This window comes from Lichenostomus cassidix, chromosome 3 (genome assembly GCF_008360975.1).
Source record: "Lichenostomus cassidix isolate B80296 chromosome 3, HeHo_3.0, whole genome shotgun sequence".
Classification (NCBI taxonomy): Eukaryota; Metazoa; Chordata; class Aves; order Passeriformes; family Meliphagidae; genus Lichenostomus; species Lichenostomus cassidix.
The window spans coordinates 68,896,454-68,911,444 of NC_139483.1; the positions used below are offsets into that span (position 1 = coordinate 68,896,454).

At 36.0% G+C, this 14,991-nt stretch overlaps 1 protein-coding gene across 6 annotated transcripts in view; it reads left to right on the plus strand.

Moving 5' to 3' along the window:
* The window catches only part of ATG5 (autophagy related 5), a 75,875-nt gene that overhangs the window by 12,096 nt on the left and 48,788 nt on the right, over positions 1–14,991 (plus strand). For all 6 annotated transcript variants that reach the window (XR_014850990.1, XM_085056244.1, XM_085056246.1 and 3 more), the window contains 2 exons: positions 799–877; positions 6,278–6,440. Coding sequence is in view for 5 of the 6 variants with exons in the window: in XM_085056244.1 (XP_084912370.1) it covers positions 799–877; positions 6,278–6,440 (242 nt within the window). In the remaining variant the exon portion in view is untranslated. The remainder of the gene's footprint in view (positions 1–798; positions 878–6,277; positions 6,441–14,991) is intronic.

Consider the following 14,991-nt stretch of genomic DNA (forward strand, 5'->3'; position numbering starts at 1 on the left):
TTATCAAAAATCTTACCAGTGTCTGCGTGTGAGAAAATTTGTAGAAAGAGTAATTTTTTTATAGTGCCTGCAGAGGTTTTGTGTGTGTGATATATATTCCATATACTTCTGGGGGCTGTATATTCTAATGAATTTAAAGGAGAGGAAAGCTATGAGACAGCAGTGAATATTTGGCAGAAGCAAGCTTTTTTGTATAACTCCTTTAATTGGAATATGATTGAAATATAAAACTCCAGTTAATTTTTTCATCCCTTTTCATTCTTTTAAAGTTGATAGTAAAGATATGGAGTTAATCTTGATCTGTCCTCTTTCAGGCCTTTTACAGATACGTAATTTTTTCCCTTTTCTATGTATTCTCTACATTGGCATATCAGGCATGTGGGAGAGGGAAGGGATGTTATGGGTATAAATACAGGACACTGAAGCATCTGGAAGCATGTGTGCTTTTTTGTCAGACCAGCTGTTCCTGGTCTGATGCTTTTTAACTAGAAGTACTGTTATGGAAGGTTCCACGAAGCAGCTGTAGGCCACTTAAGGCTGTTGCAAAAGTAGCAGTGTTTTGTGGGCACAGCATGGAGACCACAGGTTTAAATATTGAACATGTAAATTCCAGACTTGATTCTGCCTGTCAATCATTTAAATTGGCCTGTATAACTTTTCTAAGTAAGCAATAAGGAATGCTAATTGTGGGAATCAAACAGCTTTTTTGTGTGTGTGTGTAAATGCAGGTATGTTAACTGTGATATGTAGAATTAAATGTACAGCTTCTATACTAAATTAATATCTTGTTATTTTTAGGCATTACCCCATTGGCTTACTGTTTGATCTCCATGCATCAAATACAGCCCTTCCTTGGAGCATCACAGTGCATTTCAAGGTAAAAGTGATATAGACACTTTTTTTAAGAGCAAGTGAGCATGAGATTGCATGACATTTGGAAGCTAGGAAAAGGTTTCATAACTATTTTATAAAACAAGTGAATGGTATGATTTGAAAGGGAGAATATTCATTGTTCAGGAAGCATATAAAGGTTTCTGTAAATCTGCAGCTATTTTTCATGAGACTGTATGTGGTTTTACTGGACTTAGAAAATTATTACAATCTCAAAATCCAAAAATGTTTTTCAAGGTAAGTTATGAGAGTTATGATATAAGAGAAGAACTTTCTATAATGTTTTTAATTCAATTGGCTTGAGTTGACTGAAGGCTGGGAAGATTGAGAAGTGCTCGTCCTTTTAGGCATACATGAGCATGGATATGAGGTGCTGTAGAAATCCTTGAAGTCAGGGAATGCTGTTGTATTTAATGTTGGTCCCTTTTGGAGAACTGAATTAAGTGAGTTTGGTCTTGTGACAGTTTAGTCACAGAAGAGACACTGTTTTGATTATGCATTGTAAAACCATTAGGTATGACTTAATAGCACCAGTGATCTTTGCTCAGAAGGCAACTTCAGTAGGATTAGATGAAATGTGTTGAGACAATAATTCCAGGTATGTTTTGAAGTCAAACGCACAACTACAAATCATGATATTTAGCTTTGAAACATCAATTTCTCCACTTGAATAGAAACAATGCACTAGGAAAGCTGATCTGAAGGACAGTGCTACATGAATAGGCTTGATTTTAGTGTGTGAGAGATTTGAGTGAAATGAAAAGCATATTGGGAAGCATTTGTGTTGAATGTTTTCATTGAAACAATTCTTCTCTTGAAGATGTGTTAGAAAAGCTTTTTCTAAGGATAGTCTGATGCTTTTTGGAAGAGTACACTGAAATCATACATTCTTATGATATGTATTTCTACATGTTGAAACTTTTAAAGTGACTGACTAAATGGATCTGAAGTTGGGGCTGTTTTTGAAACCATTCTAATTGCTACACTTGTCTGATAAATGTCAGAGGCCTGGGATGAGGAAACTTCCAGAGTGTTCTGAAGAAAATGTAGGGTGTCTAGTTCCATAAATCATGGCTTAATTGTTATGTTCTGAGAGCTCTGGAATATTAACAGTGGCAATGTGTGGATGTTGCCATCACAAAGTAGAGGCATCTTGAGAATTAAGTTGCAGCACCACAGTGCTTTATAATTTCACCCAGCCACATAAATTTGACTTTATTGTCCTTGTGTTGCTGCTTGCCAAAAGATCAGCAACTTTAAGTTTTTCTCAAAGGTGTACATTAAAGCTCAGAAATAATTAACTGCTAAGGCAGTATTATTTTTAAAGTTGATATAATACCATGGAGTTAGCACCTGCATAATCTCTCTTCCTATTTTGATGTAATCTGAAAGTTTATTTAAAGAAAACCCCTCTGAATCCTTGAAGTCAAAACATAACTGAAAGATATCAAAGTATGTCAAAATATTGAAGAGGTTTTCATGTGTTACAGTTTCTTACAGCTGAATAGCTTAGGTGTGGGATTTCTGACTAGATTATTCTTTTCATTTCTGTGTAGTTATTCTTCAAAGAGCCATAATTTTTATTTGGTTTAATTAAACAGTGTTAGATTTCATGGGGTTTAACTTTTGTTGTCATGGCTGTCTCCTTTCTTCTACCAATGCATGCAGTCAGCAACAGATATCTCAAACATCTGTAAAGAGTGTTTTTCAACTTTCTTAAAGTCAAACTCCCCTCTCAAGTTTCTTTGTTTGAAGTTAAAAACATGGAAAAGGTTTATTTCTGTTCAGCAGACGTTTTCAACTTGATAGATGCTTGTAATTGTCCTCCTGTGTTATGTATGCAGACCAAATCGTAAACACACTTAGTATTTGCGTTCAATAAACAGTTTATTAATTTGTACTTCTGGTATGCTATAAAATAACATTAATTGTATCTTGTAAAGTTGAAAAACAATTGCAATTAATAGTTGTAGGTGGATGAGGTTGAACAGCATACCAGGGTCTGAGAATCATGAGGAGCTGTAGCCTGAGAAGTTGCTTTTGTTACCCAGGTGTGGCTTTACAGGAAGCAGGGAAATTCTATCCCTTCCTGTTAAAATCATCTCACCTTACTCAGTGGCCTGCTTAACACCATTCATGTTCTTAGTGCAGTAACCACCTCTCCAGATTGTGGGCAGTAGATAAGAAGTGGTGAACTGCTCTGGAAATGGTAGCACTATGGGAGGAGTTCCATTCGTTATGGTTTTCTATGCCCTATTTTCTGTAAATGCAGGCTAATGCAAGTAGACTGTCACAGGATAAACAGATGTTTTATGAACTAGAACTGAAAGATAAATATGGGTGGAATGGAGTTGTGAAACCAGACTGTTGAAATTGCTTGTGATGTTTTTGGTACAGTTTTATGCTAGAGGTCATGTAGTGCTCCTGTCTGTACAGACAGTACTTGTCTCTCTCTGACCAGTTCATGCTGCAAGGGTCTACTAGTATGTGAAAATAAAAAACAAAATTCCTTGAGCTTTCTAAGTAAATTGGAGCCAACCCTTAGTAACTTTTCTTTCAAAGATACAGGACATGGCGGGAGTAAGACACCACCAGTAAGAGTATTTAAATTAAGGCTCCTTATGATAAGCATCTGTTAAAACTTCTTGCAGATCTCCTAGTTGTATGGCATGGGGTGGCTACCAATTTGCTTATAATTGTCCCTTTCGTCAGGGAACTGAATAGAGTTATTTATGATTGATCACTATGTCTTCAGTGAAAGAAGGCAAGTAGAATGTTTTTAAAAATAAAAAATTCAAGTACACATGATCTGTTTAAGTATAAAACTTACTATTTTGTGCCTTGATTGAAAAATCAGTGGGGATGCCATATTTTCTGTTAGCAGTCTCATGTAGCAGTCTCATTCTGTTAGCAGTCTAAGCTTCTTGTAGACGTGCAGTGTTTTTTTCTAAGTTGTCACTTTCGTGTTTAGGTTTTTCAGCTTCTACTAACTTCATAGAAATGTGTCAGTGTTTTCCTACTAAAGAAAGGAGTAGACAGCACTGAGGTTCCAGGAGTGTTTTGCAGTCTTTCACAGTGTTACTCCTTAGAAGCTGGCAAAATTAATAGTGCCACACCTACTTCTACTACCATGTCCAGATTCTTTACACTAGCTTAACTAGCTTTGACCAGTTCTAAATATCCTGCAGACTACACTGTATACGAGTTCTGGAACTCATACCCAGGCAGTGACATTCCCTGCAATTTGAAAAGTCAGCAGGAAGATGTCTGCTTGCAGAAAGAGGAGAATGCCCAAAAAAAAGACCCCACAATTTAGTATTTAGACGTATGTGCAGCAAAACAGTTGTAACAAAACTGCTGTTTTCATAAACTTAGCTAAAACATCAGTTTTTAACTATGAAAGTCAGTTTCTATGTTCTTATATTACTTGGCAGTAGGTGCATACCACTGTTTCTTCCTTTGTTTTGAGGGATGCCAGTGTCTCTCTTTGAATTCTTGCATGTAAATAACTTTTTTGATCTTTAAGTATGCTATTTCTATCTGTTTGCTTCTTCTGGATTGGTTACGAGACTTTGCATTTTTATTTGAGCAACTAAATTGAACTTCTGAAAGTATTTTACAGGCCTATGCAGATGTCAATTGGCAAGTAACAATCCCAGTAATATTTTCCTAGTAATCTTGGGCCCAGTTATGCTGAGGCACTCAGCTTTGTAGGGTAGAATGGGAGCAAGGTCTGTCCCAAAAGAACTTTTCTTATTGTTCTGTCTTTAATGTATTCATTATTGGCCATTCTCATATAAGAATCTAGATTTACCTCTGTCCTTAGATTTCTAAGCAGTCAGCTTAACAACATCAGTCCTAACAACAGCACTGCCTTTGCAAGTTCAACACCAAACCATGTAAACTTTAGTGGAAAAGATATTAGTAATCTTTTCTTTATGCCCCTGTTTTTGGAAAATATTCATCCTTTTGATCCACAGTTTCCAGGGTTTGGGTTCTCACTGTCATAAGGAGGAATCACTATATGAAATTCCATTATTTAATTTCCAACTCTTCTCAGTAACCTAATGAGGAGGGAACTATCACTGTTGTCCTCAGAGTTTCCTTTAGGTAAGGCAATCCCCAGCTCCCTTTTTTGAATTTTTTTTTTGTTTGTTTGTTTGTTTGTTTCTATATTTTGAAGCACTTCACTACTTCACTACTTTTCCTGGATTTATGTGGGGGAGTGAAGGTAGGGTTTTTCTTCGGTGTTAGATTGCTCCTACTTTGACATGTTAACTATGCTGTAAAAGCCTTTGAAAAATATCCCATTATATGTAGCTGTATTTCCAAAATGGTTTTGACAGTCCCTCACAAGAGCTTTTTAAAGTGCCAGTTTGTAATGGGTTAAGAGGAAAGGGCCTCTGGTTTCCAAATAGCATGAGAATTAAAGTGTAAAAATACGGCAAGCTCTTGTTAGGAAGGGAAGTACTGATGATGCTGCCACTCTGGTTTGGCTCTGAGGTTTGCTCCATTCAGCATGGTCATAAGCAACTGTGAAAGTAAGGTGAATAATGAGAAAATAAGGCTGGACTTTAAAACTTCTGAAAACCAGTGGCAGTGGATCTGTGGTAGTGAATGCTTAAGTTATTATAAAATGGCAATGATAGTAAGTGTTGATGAAAGAAAAATAAGAGGAAGAAAAACCACAACCTCTACAATGCTGGACTTCTGATCAGCTAATTTCCAAAGAAATTTTTTTGTACCTGAATGAGATTTACTACTATAACTCCTTAATAAATTAATTAGGAGAGGTAATTTACTGAAGGGATAAGAGTTACCTGAGGAATTGTAGTTGTGCAGCAATGCTGAATGCTAGTTCTAACCAAATGAAAGGGGTATAAAATCAAGTCACACAGACTAGCAGTAGTCACATGGATTAGGCGTAACTGGACCTGAAAAAGATTTCCAGTATCTCTAAGGAAAAATGTTTGTAAGTGGCAGATATGCTGTAGTTCATATATGTGGGTGATTCTGCTTGGTTTTCAAGGAACTGCGTAGATATAGTTGATAAAATATCATGGATAGCCAATATAAATTAGGTACTTGTCGCTTACTTCTCATGATTTTCTCCTGTTTATTGTCTGAGAATTGAACATCTGCTTGAAAATGTGTTAAAATTCTGGTTTTACAGAAAATTGTTGAGCTTTTGTTTTTCCTGAAACATTTTCACTGCAACCTGTGTCTTGTCACCCGAGTGAGAATGGTTTTTATATTTTTCTGTAAGTAGAAGATTCCAGTTTGCTTCTTTTGCATAAATATATGCCTGTTTAAAATTATAATTTATTCTTCATTATCCAAGGTATGTGATGCATTTATTTTCTTGATCTATCGTTTCTCTTTGTAGAATTTTCCAGAAAAGGATCTTCTACACTGCCATTCTAAAGATGTGATTGAAGCTCATTTTATGGCTTGTATAAAAGAAGCAGATGCTTTAAAGCACAAAAGTCAAGTCATCAATGAGATGCAAAAAAAGGATCATAAGCAACTGTGGATGGGGTTACAGAATGGTAAATACAGCACATCAAGTATTAATTCTATTCAGGTTGAGCAAGCTAATAAATAATTTCTTCAAGTTTTATTTGTTGCATGGGATATAAAATGTCATTGTTCTACAGAATTTTTGTCTACTTGTCATGGAAAGCATCGATGGTTGTGGTGGCTTTTTGGTTTTTTTTAAATTTATGTCATCATTTTGGTGATAATTCAAATGTGCCTTGAGTTATTCAAGGAATAAGATTGAGTCATGACTGTTTTAACAAACCAAAACTAGCAACAAATCACAATAGATAGATAAATATTGTATAGTGTACTTTTGTGCAAATGATGATCCTTATTTGGGAGACACCTGGGGTTTAAGTGTTCAGTATTAGCTATCTTAGATCATAAATAAAATAGATTGTCTCCTCTAGTTATGCTTATGGGTTGTCACTGGTAAACTATACAGGTAAACTTCCAAAAAAGTTGCCCAGTAGATTTAATAATGTTATTTTTCTCTCTGCCATTTTTTATTGCTTTATGGCTTTCACAAAGACTTCTGCACAAATATTGACTTGAAAAACTCAGCAAAATAATTCAAAACAGGATCTTATAATTAGTGTTCTTACTTTGCAGAGATGGCCTGAATCTATATTGCGGCGCAAAATAAAACTTTTGTTTGTAGTGTGTTCTGTATCATGGCTCTTAGAGTCCTGTAAGTTGAAAAGTTTTTGTAAGTATTTCAGAAACTGCTCTCTGGAATGGGTGATCGTGCCACTTTTGTTGCATTTTTCTCATTTCCTGAAACTGTCATTTATATTATTACTAGTAAATTTATTTTATGCAAGCATTTTGCTATAAGTATGAAGATGTTTATTCTGTGTTGAGATACAAAATACTGAACACTTTGAATTAACATTTTCTCACATAAGAAAAATTAAAGGAAATAGAAGAACCTTAGAATATAAGAAGACTTGAACCGTGCTTTTGGTTTAGGCAAGAAGGTTCCAAGTTAGTTTTGGTTTAATGTGTGTATTTAGTGAGTGTGTGGCATTTCTTTTTTCATTGTTGTTTAGTGGCACTGCCTTTCATATTCAAGGTACTTCTATGATAATTTTGAAGATGAGTGCTTATTAGAAACTTTCTATTTTTTATTTAATTGGAGGAGATTATTTTAATTGATTTGAATGATCTTAAAAGATTTGAAATTGAGGGATTATCTTAATTTGACAGTTGAGTGGTAAGATCTTGAGAAAGGTCATGCATACCTGCAGAATTTATCAAGTAAGAAATTATATTTTATCTGGTTTGATTCCAGGTACTTCTTGAGAGATTCTGTATTGCATAGATAATAGTCAGCAAACTGACTGATACTACGTTCAATTTTGTGAATTAACAGTAATAAGAGTTCTGGCCCCGTGAAAGCCATGTGTAAAAAATAGATGTTTTCCTAAAGCTTATATCTTTACAAGTCAATTTAAGAAGAAATTTTAATAATTCTGTGTGGGAAAAAAAGTATTTTGCTGCAGTAGTATTTGTCTTGCAAGAAGTTTAGTTCAAGAAGCAAAAACTGTGCCAGCATAATTTTTTTCTATTTCAAAAGTTGCTATCTTTATTGAAAAAAGAAATTCTGTCACTTTGTCTCAGTACTCAGGTGTTCCCAGCAGTGCACTTTATGTGTTCTTTTTATTAATGCTTTTTAAAATTAATACAAAAAGACCTCTTACATGAGTTACAATTTGAGTATAGAGTTACAATATGAGTATAATAATGGCAGAAGAGTTGACTAAATGATGAAACAGTACAAGTTAAATTTATTTTAACCAGAAATTATAGAATCTTATTACTTTCAATATTTAAGGTAGGAGGACAGATAAACATCATGCTTTTGTCTGTGCTCATCTTAGGCTTTATCTTTTAGTTGATTATTTGTCTAAGAATATCTTCAGTTATAGGGAAGGCAGAATTCTTCTGTTTTGCTCTATAATGTTAAAAACAGAGGTTGCCTAGCAAAGTTGATTTCAAGGTTTCACTGTACTTAATGAGCAATTGCACCTGTGGAATCTGACACCTGAAAGAGAAGTTTAAGCAATCTTGAATACTTTCAAATGCTAATTTTAATTTCTCAACTCTTCATAAAAGAGAAACAAGAAAAGCTTGTGAAACCAAGAAAACTCTTTTTAAGCATGTTGTATCTTTCAATATGTTTTTATAGGCTTTCGTTTGAGATGTAATAATTTTAAACCACTTTGTGAAACAGAATAAATGACCACAAAAAAGAAAAGAAAGTAGCATTTGTGCTAACTGCTTTGTAAGTAAAGATACATCTGTAGTGTTTTTTCTGTGAAACATCAAGCAATTTTCTTTAGTTCTTAATTATAGGAAGTCCTATTTGTTTAATGAGTGATAGCATTACTTAGAGGGCATGTACTGAATTTACATTAAAAAAAAAAAATCCAATTTTATTTGTTTGGGGAAATGTAGCTATCAAGTAGTGTGTAATTTGGTATAAATGTTTCTGCTGAGAAGCAGAAACTTGAACAGGTAACACATGAAACTTACCAGTTGCCTGTAGATGGGTTTTAAGAGAAGAGCTGTAATAGTGAATTTGTGGGAAAATCTTGTGTTGGTAACAGCTGGTGGTTATTCGTATCAGCCTTTACATCCCTCCTCCCACCATTTCTGGTTTTATGTTAATCTGATACCAAATCAAGAAAGAAAACATATTCTTCTATTTTATGCTGTTCTTTTTCTTCCTCCTTGCAGACAATTTGTGATTCATAAACCAGATATTTCTTAGCTAGAACACTTTTTTGGGACAGGTACATTTTTGACCAGCGTTGTGGATGTCTGTCTATGGTAGGGAAGTGGTAAAAGTAGACTACGCAGCTATACTGACCTCTGTTCCTTTGTAAGAATTGTTAAAGTTCTTTGATCAGAATTCATGGAAAATGTTACTACTGTTTTTGCTTTAATGGAGTTATGGCCATTTTTATCATGGATAAAGAGGATTTTCAAGTGGGTGGGTTTTTTTCTTCTTGCCTTTTGTGTGTTAAAATAAAAGCTTTCAGCTTTGAAACTGTAAGACACTATGGGCCTACTGATGATTCAGGATCAAACGAATGAAATCCCAACTGTTTCTAGTGGGAGAGCTTATTTTTTGTGTGGTTAAAAGAATTAATATCTGTAACTTCAGTATATAATGGCTCTGATAAATAAGGGGTTTAGAGTCAGCACATCTGCTTTTTATCAGTTGTGGATGAACAGAAGCAACTGTACCCTGAAATTTTCACAGGCATCCTTATAACCAGTGAAGACTAGACTTGGTATTTGATACATGAGTGAGAGGAATAAACAGTAAAAACCCATAACCATTTTAGAGTTTCTTTTATATATTGTAAAATATAATGAAGTCATTATTTTACTGAAAATATTATGGAAAAAGAATGTAATGCTCATTCATGCTTTAGGGCTTACCAAAAGTTAAGTGGCCATATTGAATTGTTCTTATTAGAGGAGAAAAATCCTGCACGCATTCAGAATATACAATCTGTTATCTTTTAATGCATGTGATCTCTTTCTTGCCTTACTGACAGAATCAGGCCTGTCTTGTCTTCCATTTAATTCTAAATTTTATCTAAACTGTTCTTGGGTTTTTGAGATGCAGAAGTTGTGTTTCTTAGTTATCATGTTTCTATTTAGAAATGTTTGGACTGCAAAAAAAGGAAGTGTCTTAAAATATCAGCATCTCTTGTGGTCTATGTACTTGACCCACTCAGGTTTTATAGGTGTGTTTGTCCTCTTCATAGAGAACTGGTGGAAGGAATGCTGTTCTTTACCTCATGGTGAGCATGCTTTAGTAGCTGAGCAAATCTCTGTGATCTCAATTCATGATTGGAAATTTAATTGGGGAACTATAAGCTTAGAAAACCTTCTGGAGTTTATTAGAAGAACAAATGAAAAAGCCATTAATTTTTAAATCACAAAGCTATTTTGTTTACTTCTTCTCTGTATGGCTCCCAAAATGGGGAGTTACTTCCACGTTCAATCTGTGGAGGTTTGGTTAACTGTGAAGAAAGATTAAATAATTCTTTGGAGCTTTGAAAATTAGTATATTGGTTAAAAGAGATTTAAAACCCCCAGTCCTTACCTTCCTGGCTTGGGAGTTAAAAATTTCTCAAAATACATCAAGTTGCCTTATAATTAGCATCAGTATCTGCTTATTCTGGAGTTAAGATAGCATGGCACACTCCAAATGTCAGTGTTGCTGATATCGTGGAATTGAGAGAATGCAGTTTAGACAGAGTCAGATAGCCCTGCACAAAGTCAGCCCAGTGCTGCTTTGGTGTTAAGCAGGGTCTGGCTTCAGGCAGGCTTGACCTGCAGAATGAATCAGCTGCATCACAGCAAACCTTCTTGGGGATTTTTTTTGTGTTGTATTTCTTCATGGCAGTGGGTTTTGTTTGGGGTTTGGTTAGTTGTGGTGGTTTTTCTGGTAATGGATTGTAACCTAGACCTACCTCCCTGTTAGTTCTGCAGTGTTTACGGGCTTGTTACCCTTTCTGCACAAATGACTAAGCCAGTGCTCCACTCGTATGGGTGCAGTATTGTGAGTCTAAACTGCCATCCCCCTGAAACTGCTTTTGGCTTTGTTACTGCTCTGTGCTGGCCTGGTGTCTGTCTGCTTGAATAGCTGCCCTTTGCTGCAGCGCAAAGATGGGGAATTGATGGCAGCCTGCACTCCCCTGTTGGCTTTCTCTTCTCTGCTCTCAGACAAGAGGGCAGAGCACATCTGCTCTGTCTGAGGCCAGTGAGAACCAGTGGGTCTCAAAGGAGGACATGAAATGTGTGAAGGCAGAGGAGGAAGGAAAGCAAAAGGCAAAACAACATTCACAATCCTACTGAAGTTGAGAGGAGGTTGCCTAGTGATAGTTACAAAGGTAGTGTTTCTAGTGTTTTCACCATCTTGTGTTAGATGTCCATGTACCTATTGAAAACCATTACACTCTGAAAGAGCAAGCTTCGAGGTCTTTTTGCTGCCTTTTGCTTTTCTTCCTCCCTTCACTCTCAAAATAAGTCATTTCCTGAAAGATGTGTAAGGTCTAACCAAAATTCAGAGTAAACTAGCTCTAAAAAATGGACTTCACTTTTAAAATTAACTTCTTTTAGTTGCTGAGGGTTTTTTGTTGTGCAATTTGAATTGCTTGTAAGTTACTTGCTGCTAGTAAACACCTGAATTTATTAATGTGCATTAATATAAAGGTTCCTTAACTTTTAAGGGAAGCTTTATTTAGAAAAAGCATCGTACAGGGAAAGCAAAGTGGGTTAGAAAGTTGCATGCTGTTATGCTGCTCTGTTTTCATGTATATATAGGAGCATAATTAGAGATGAAGAAATCAAAATACCAAGGCTATCTAGGCATGGAGCAGAGAGCTTAGAGGATGGATAAAATTGTCAGTAGTCCTTTTCCCTTTGACTTACTCAGGAAAGTCTGTCACAAGCCCTGCTCCTTAATTCCTATACGACCTGTGGGTTATGTGTTTCAAAAATGGATTATACTTGTCATCAGAGCTTTCTTTTTAGCTTAAGTGACAATACTTCCTGAGATCATCTGCTTTTCAACTATAGAGAAAGCTTAAATTTTGTAGGATATATGCGTTTTCATATTTGAGTAAAAGAAAGGAAATAGCCCATCTTGATGACTTTCTTTGCCCAAACCTTTTCCAGGTAAACTGGTGACCTAGAAATGAAGGGAGGTGGTTTTAAGGAAACAGTGTACTTAAAGTGAAACTTCTGGTTTGTAAGTACGTTTAAGAAGTGAAAAGCATGTTGGTAAGGTACAGCTCCCTTGTGTATACTATAAGAAAAGAGAGGGGAAAGGTCTTTTTGATCTGGTGGATAATCTGAAGAATGACATGGTGCTTTCTTGTACAGTTTTCAAAATGTCCTCTTATGTTGAGTGCTGTTATTTTGCTGTCTGTGACATGAAGAATATTTTCACACATTTCTGTAGCTTCTGCTATATTAAGTCAAAATTGTTCTAAGGTCCTGTGTCTCCATATCTGATAGTTACTCATATATGAAGGTAGTCTGACAAGTTTAGTAAACTTGTGTTCCCTCTTCAGTGGTGGATTTGTATTATATACCATGATCTTTTAAAATGCCCAAGTAACATAGGTATTTCATAGCAAGGATATTTAAACTGTGGCAAATTGTGAAATGGAAAAGAAAAATAAATAAATTTCTTAATGATGCCATACCAGTTCAAAAGGGCTGTCACTAACTGTAGACTACTCTCAGTGAGAGTCAGATCTGTACCAGAGTCTTCCTGAAGTCCTTGATAGTTGTAATTATCAGTGTTTTTATAAAATAAGAATATGAACAGTCAATTTAGGTGAACTAAGTAGTTTAGAGATAAGTCTTTAAATAGCTGAGAAGTTAGTCAGCTGTAAATAATGTTTCTGAATAGCACAGAAATTGGTTTTAAAGTGGTCAAAATGTTTTCTTCATCAACAAAAGCTCCGCCATGCTTGATGCATACCACGCAAGAACTTAACTTTTTATAAAATTAGTTAGAAACACCAGTAAGCAGAATTATGTATGAATGCCGAGTCTTAGTCTTCCTGGGAACAATGTGGAAGTAGTATTTATACTAAATTTTGAGAAGACTTCCTTTTTGCTATAGCAGTTAAAAGTGATGCTTGTTAAAGCATGAGTGAGTAGAAAATATGCTTGTTTTAATGTTAAGGTAATACACTTTGGATCCTTGACTTTCAGCTGTAGCTCTCTGTACTCTACAGTTTGATTATATGTATGTGACAGATTAAACCCTTAGCGAGTTTGTCTATGACTGGAAGGAAAAGTTGGTGGGAGCAGTTGGACTGGAGAGCAGATCTGCCATTCAGAGGGATCATGATGGGCTGCAGCCTCCCAGAGCTGACAGCTAAGTGCAGCACTAGATACAGGAAAAACTCCTTGTGGCTGGCTGGGAACTGACTGGGAAGGCAGCTTTCTGGAAGTGGGTAGTGGCAAACAACAAACTGAGTAGAAAGCCCATTGTGTGGTGTTTTATAAATAAAGATTCACTGGGAGATGCTTAAGCTCTTGTGCCCCCTGCTTGGCTCAGCACTTGTAAAGCTGCACTAGGAGCTCCATGTCGTTTTGGGACCCCAGGACAAAAGAAATGTGGACAAACAGAAAAGAATCCTGCAGAATGCTGGTTAAAATTATTAGGGACTGTAGCATATGATATGTTAGAGAGTGGGGGAACTGCCTTGTTTAGCCTGAAGATGGGGAAGCTGAAGGTGGAGCTAGCTAATAGCTTTCTACTACCTGAAAGGAAGGCCTCTAGAGCAGATGGAGTCAGACTCCTCTCACCCATACCTCCACTAGCAGTGGAGTTGGGCAGTTACCAAAGGAAAAACAGTTATAAGTTGCAGCAGGAGGAAGTCTGATGGGACATTGGGAATGGAGGGTGAGGTGGGCTGGGGGAGTGGAAGTGGTTGACTGGAAACCCATGGAGACAGTCAAACTTCACTGGGCAAGGCCTTGAGCAAACTCATTTAACTTCCAAAGCTTGTCCAAAGCATTTAACATTCCAAAGCTTGTCCTCCAAAGGCAGTTCCAAAATGAAGTTTTTCTGTGGTTCTTGTACCTCAATTGGAGAGTCTTTGGTCTCTTAGTTAGTGCTGTGTGTGGTTCTGCCCAAGTACTTCTGTGGTTCATATGGTTGTTAGACAGTGGTGAACCACGGAGAATGGACAAGTTTTGTGTTTTTTAAACTGAAGTATTGGACGTATTCTTACGCAAGCTGCAAATTGGTATTGCTTGCATAGTGCTAGAGTTACAATTTAATTCCAAGCTTCCTTTTTAATTTGTACCACTAAATGGTTTTGAGAAGAAACCGTCAAGACCAGACAAAATTATGCATATGTGTTACCCCGAGGGCTATACCAGTTTGTTCACTTCTTTGACTTTCTAAAAAGATATTAAAATACAAGAGCCATGAATCCTTTCTGAATTTCAACAATCTTTCTCTCATTTTTGTATTAATTCTATTTTATAAACCCTCTCAACAGCATTCTTGAAATATATCTAATTCTAGAGTCTGATCATATGATAGCAGTTGCATCACTATTAAATATAGAAACAAAATAATTTCTTACTATTAAGATTTTTTTTGTTGATAAGCTTAAAGATTAGGGTGGGGTTTTTTTTTTTAGTTTTTTTGCCTACTGTACTGCAGTGGAAACTCCATTTTAACCGTCTATATGCTCTCACCAGGGTTTTTCATTACAAGGTATTTGTAGATGTGTTTTTCCATGCTGTGATAATTGCCCAGACTATTTGTGTACACAAATTTAAAGCTATGCTACCTCTGTTGATGGCAAGCACTCGAGCAGTGCCTTTTACCTTCCCAGTGATCCTTCCTTGTACCCTCACCTGGGTGAAACAGACATGTCTAACATCAAGATCCATGTGAAATTTCAAGTTGTTTGAAGCGTGACAGCACTTGAGTTTCAGAAAATGACTGTAAGATGGTAGTATGAGTGAAACTAATTTTTGCAGTTGCCTGGAGAACAT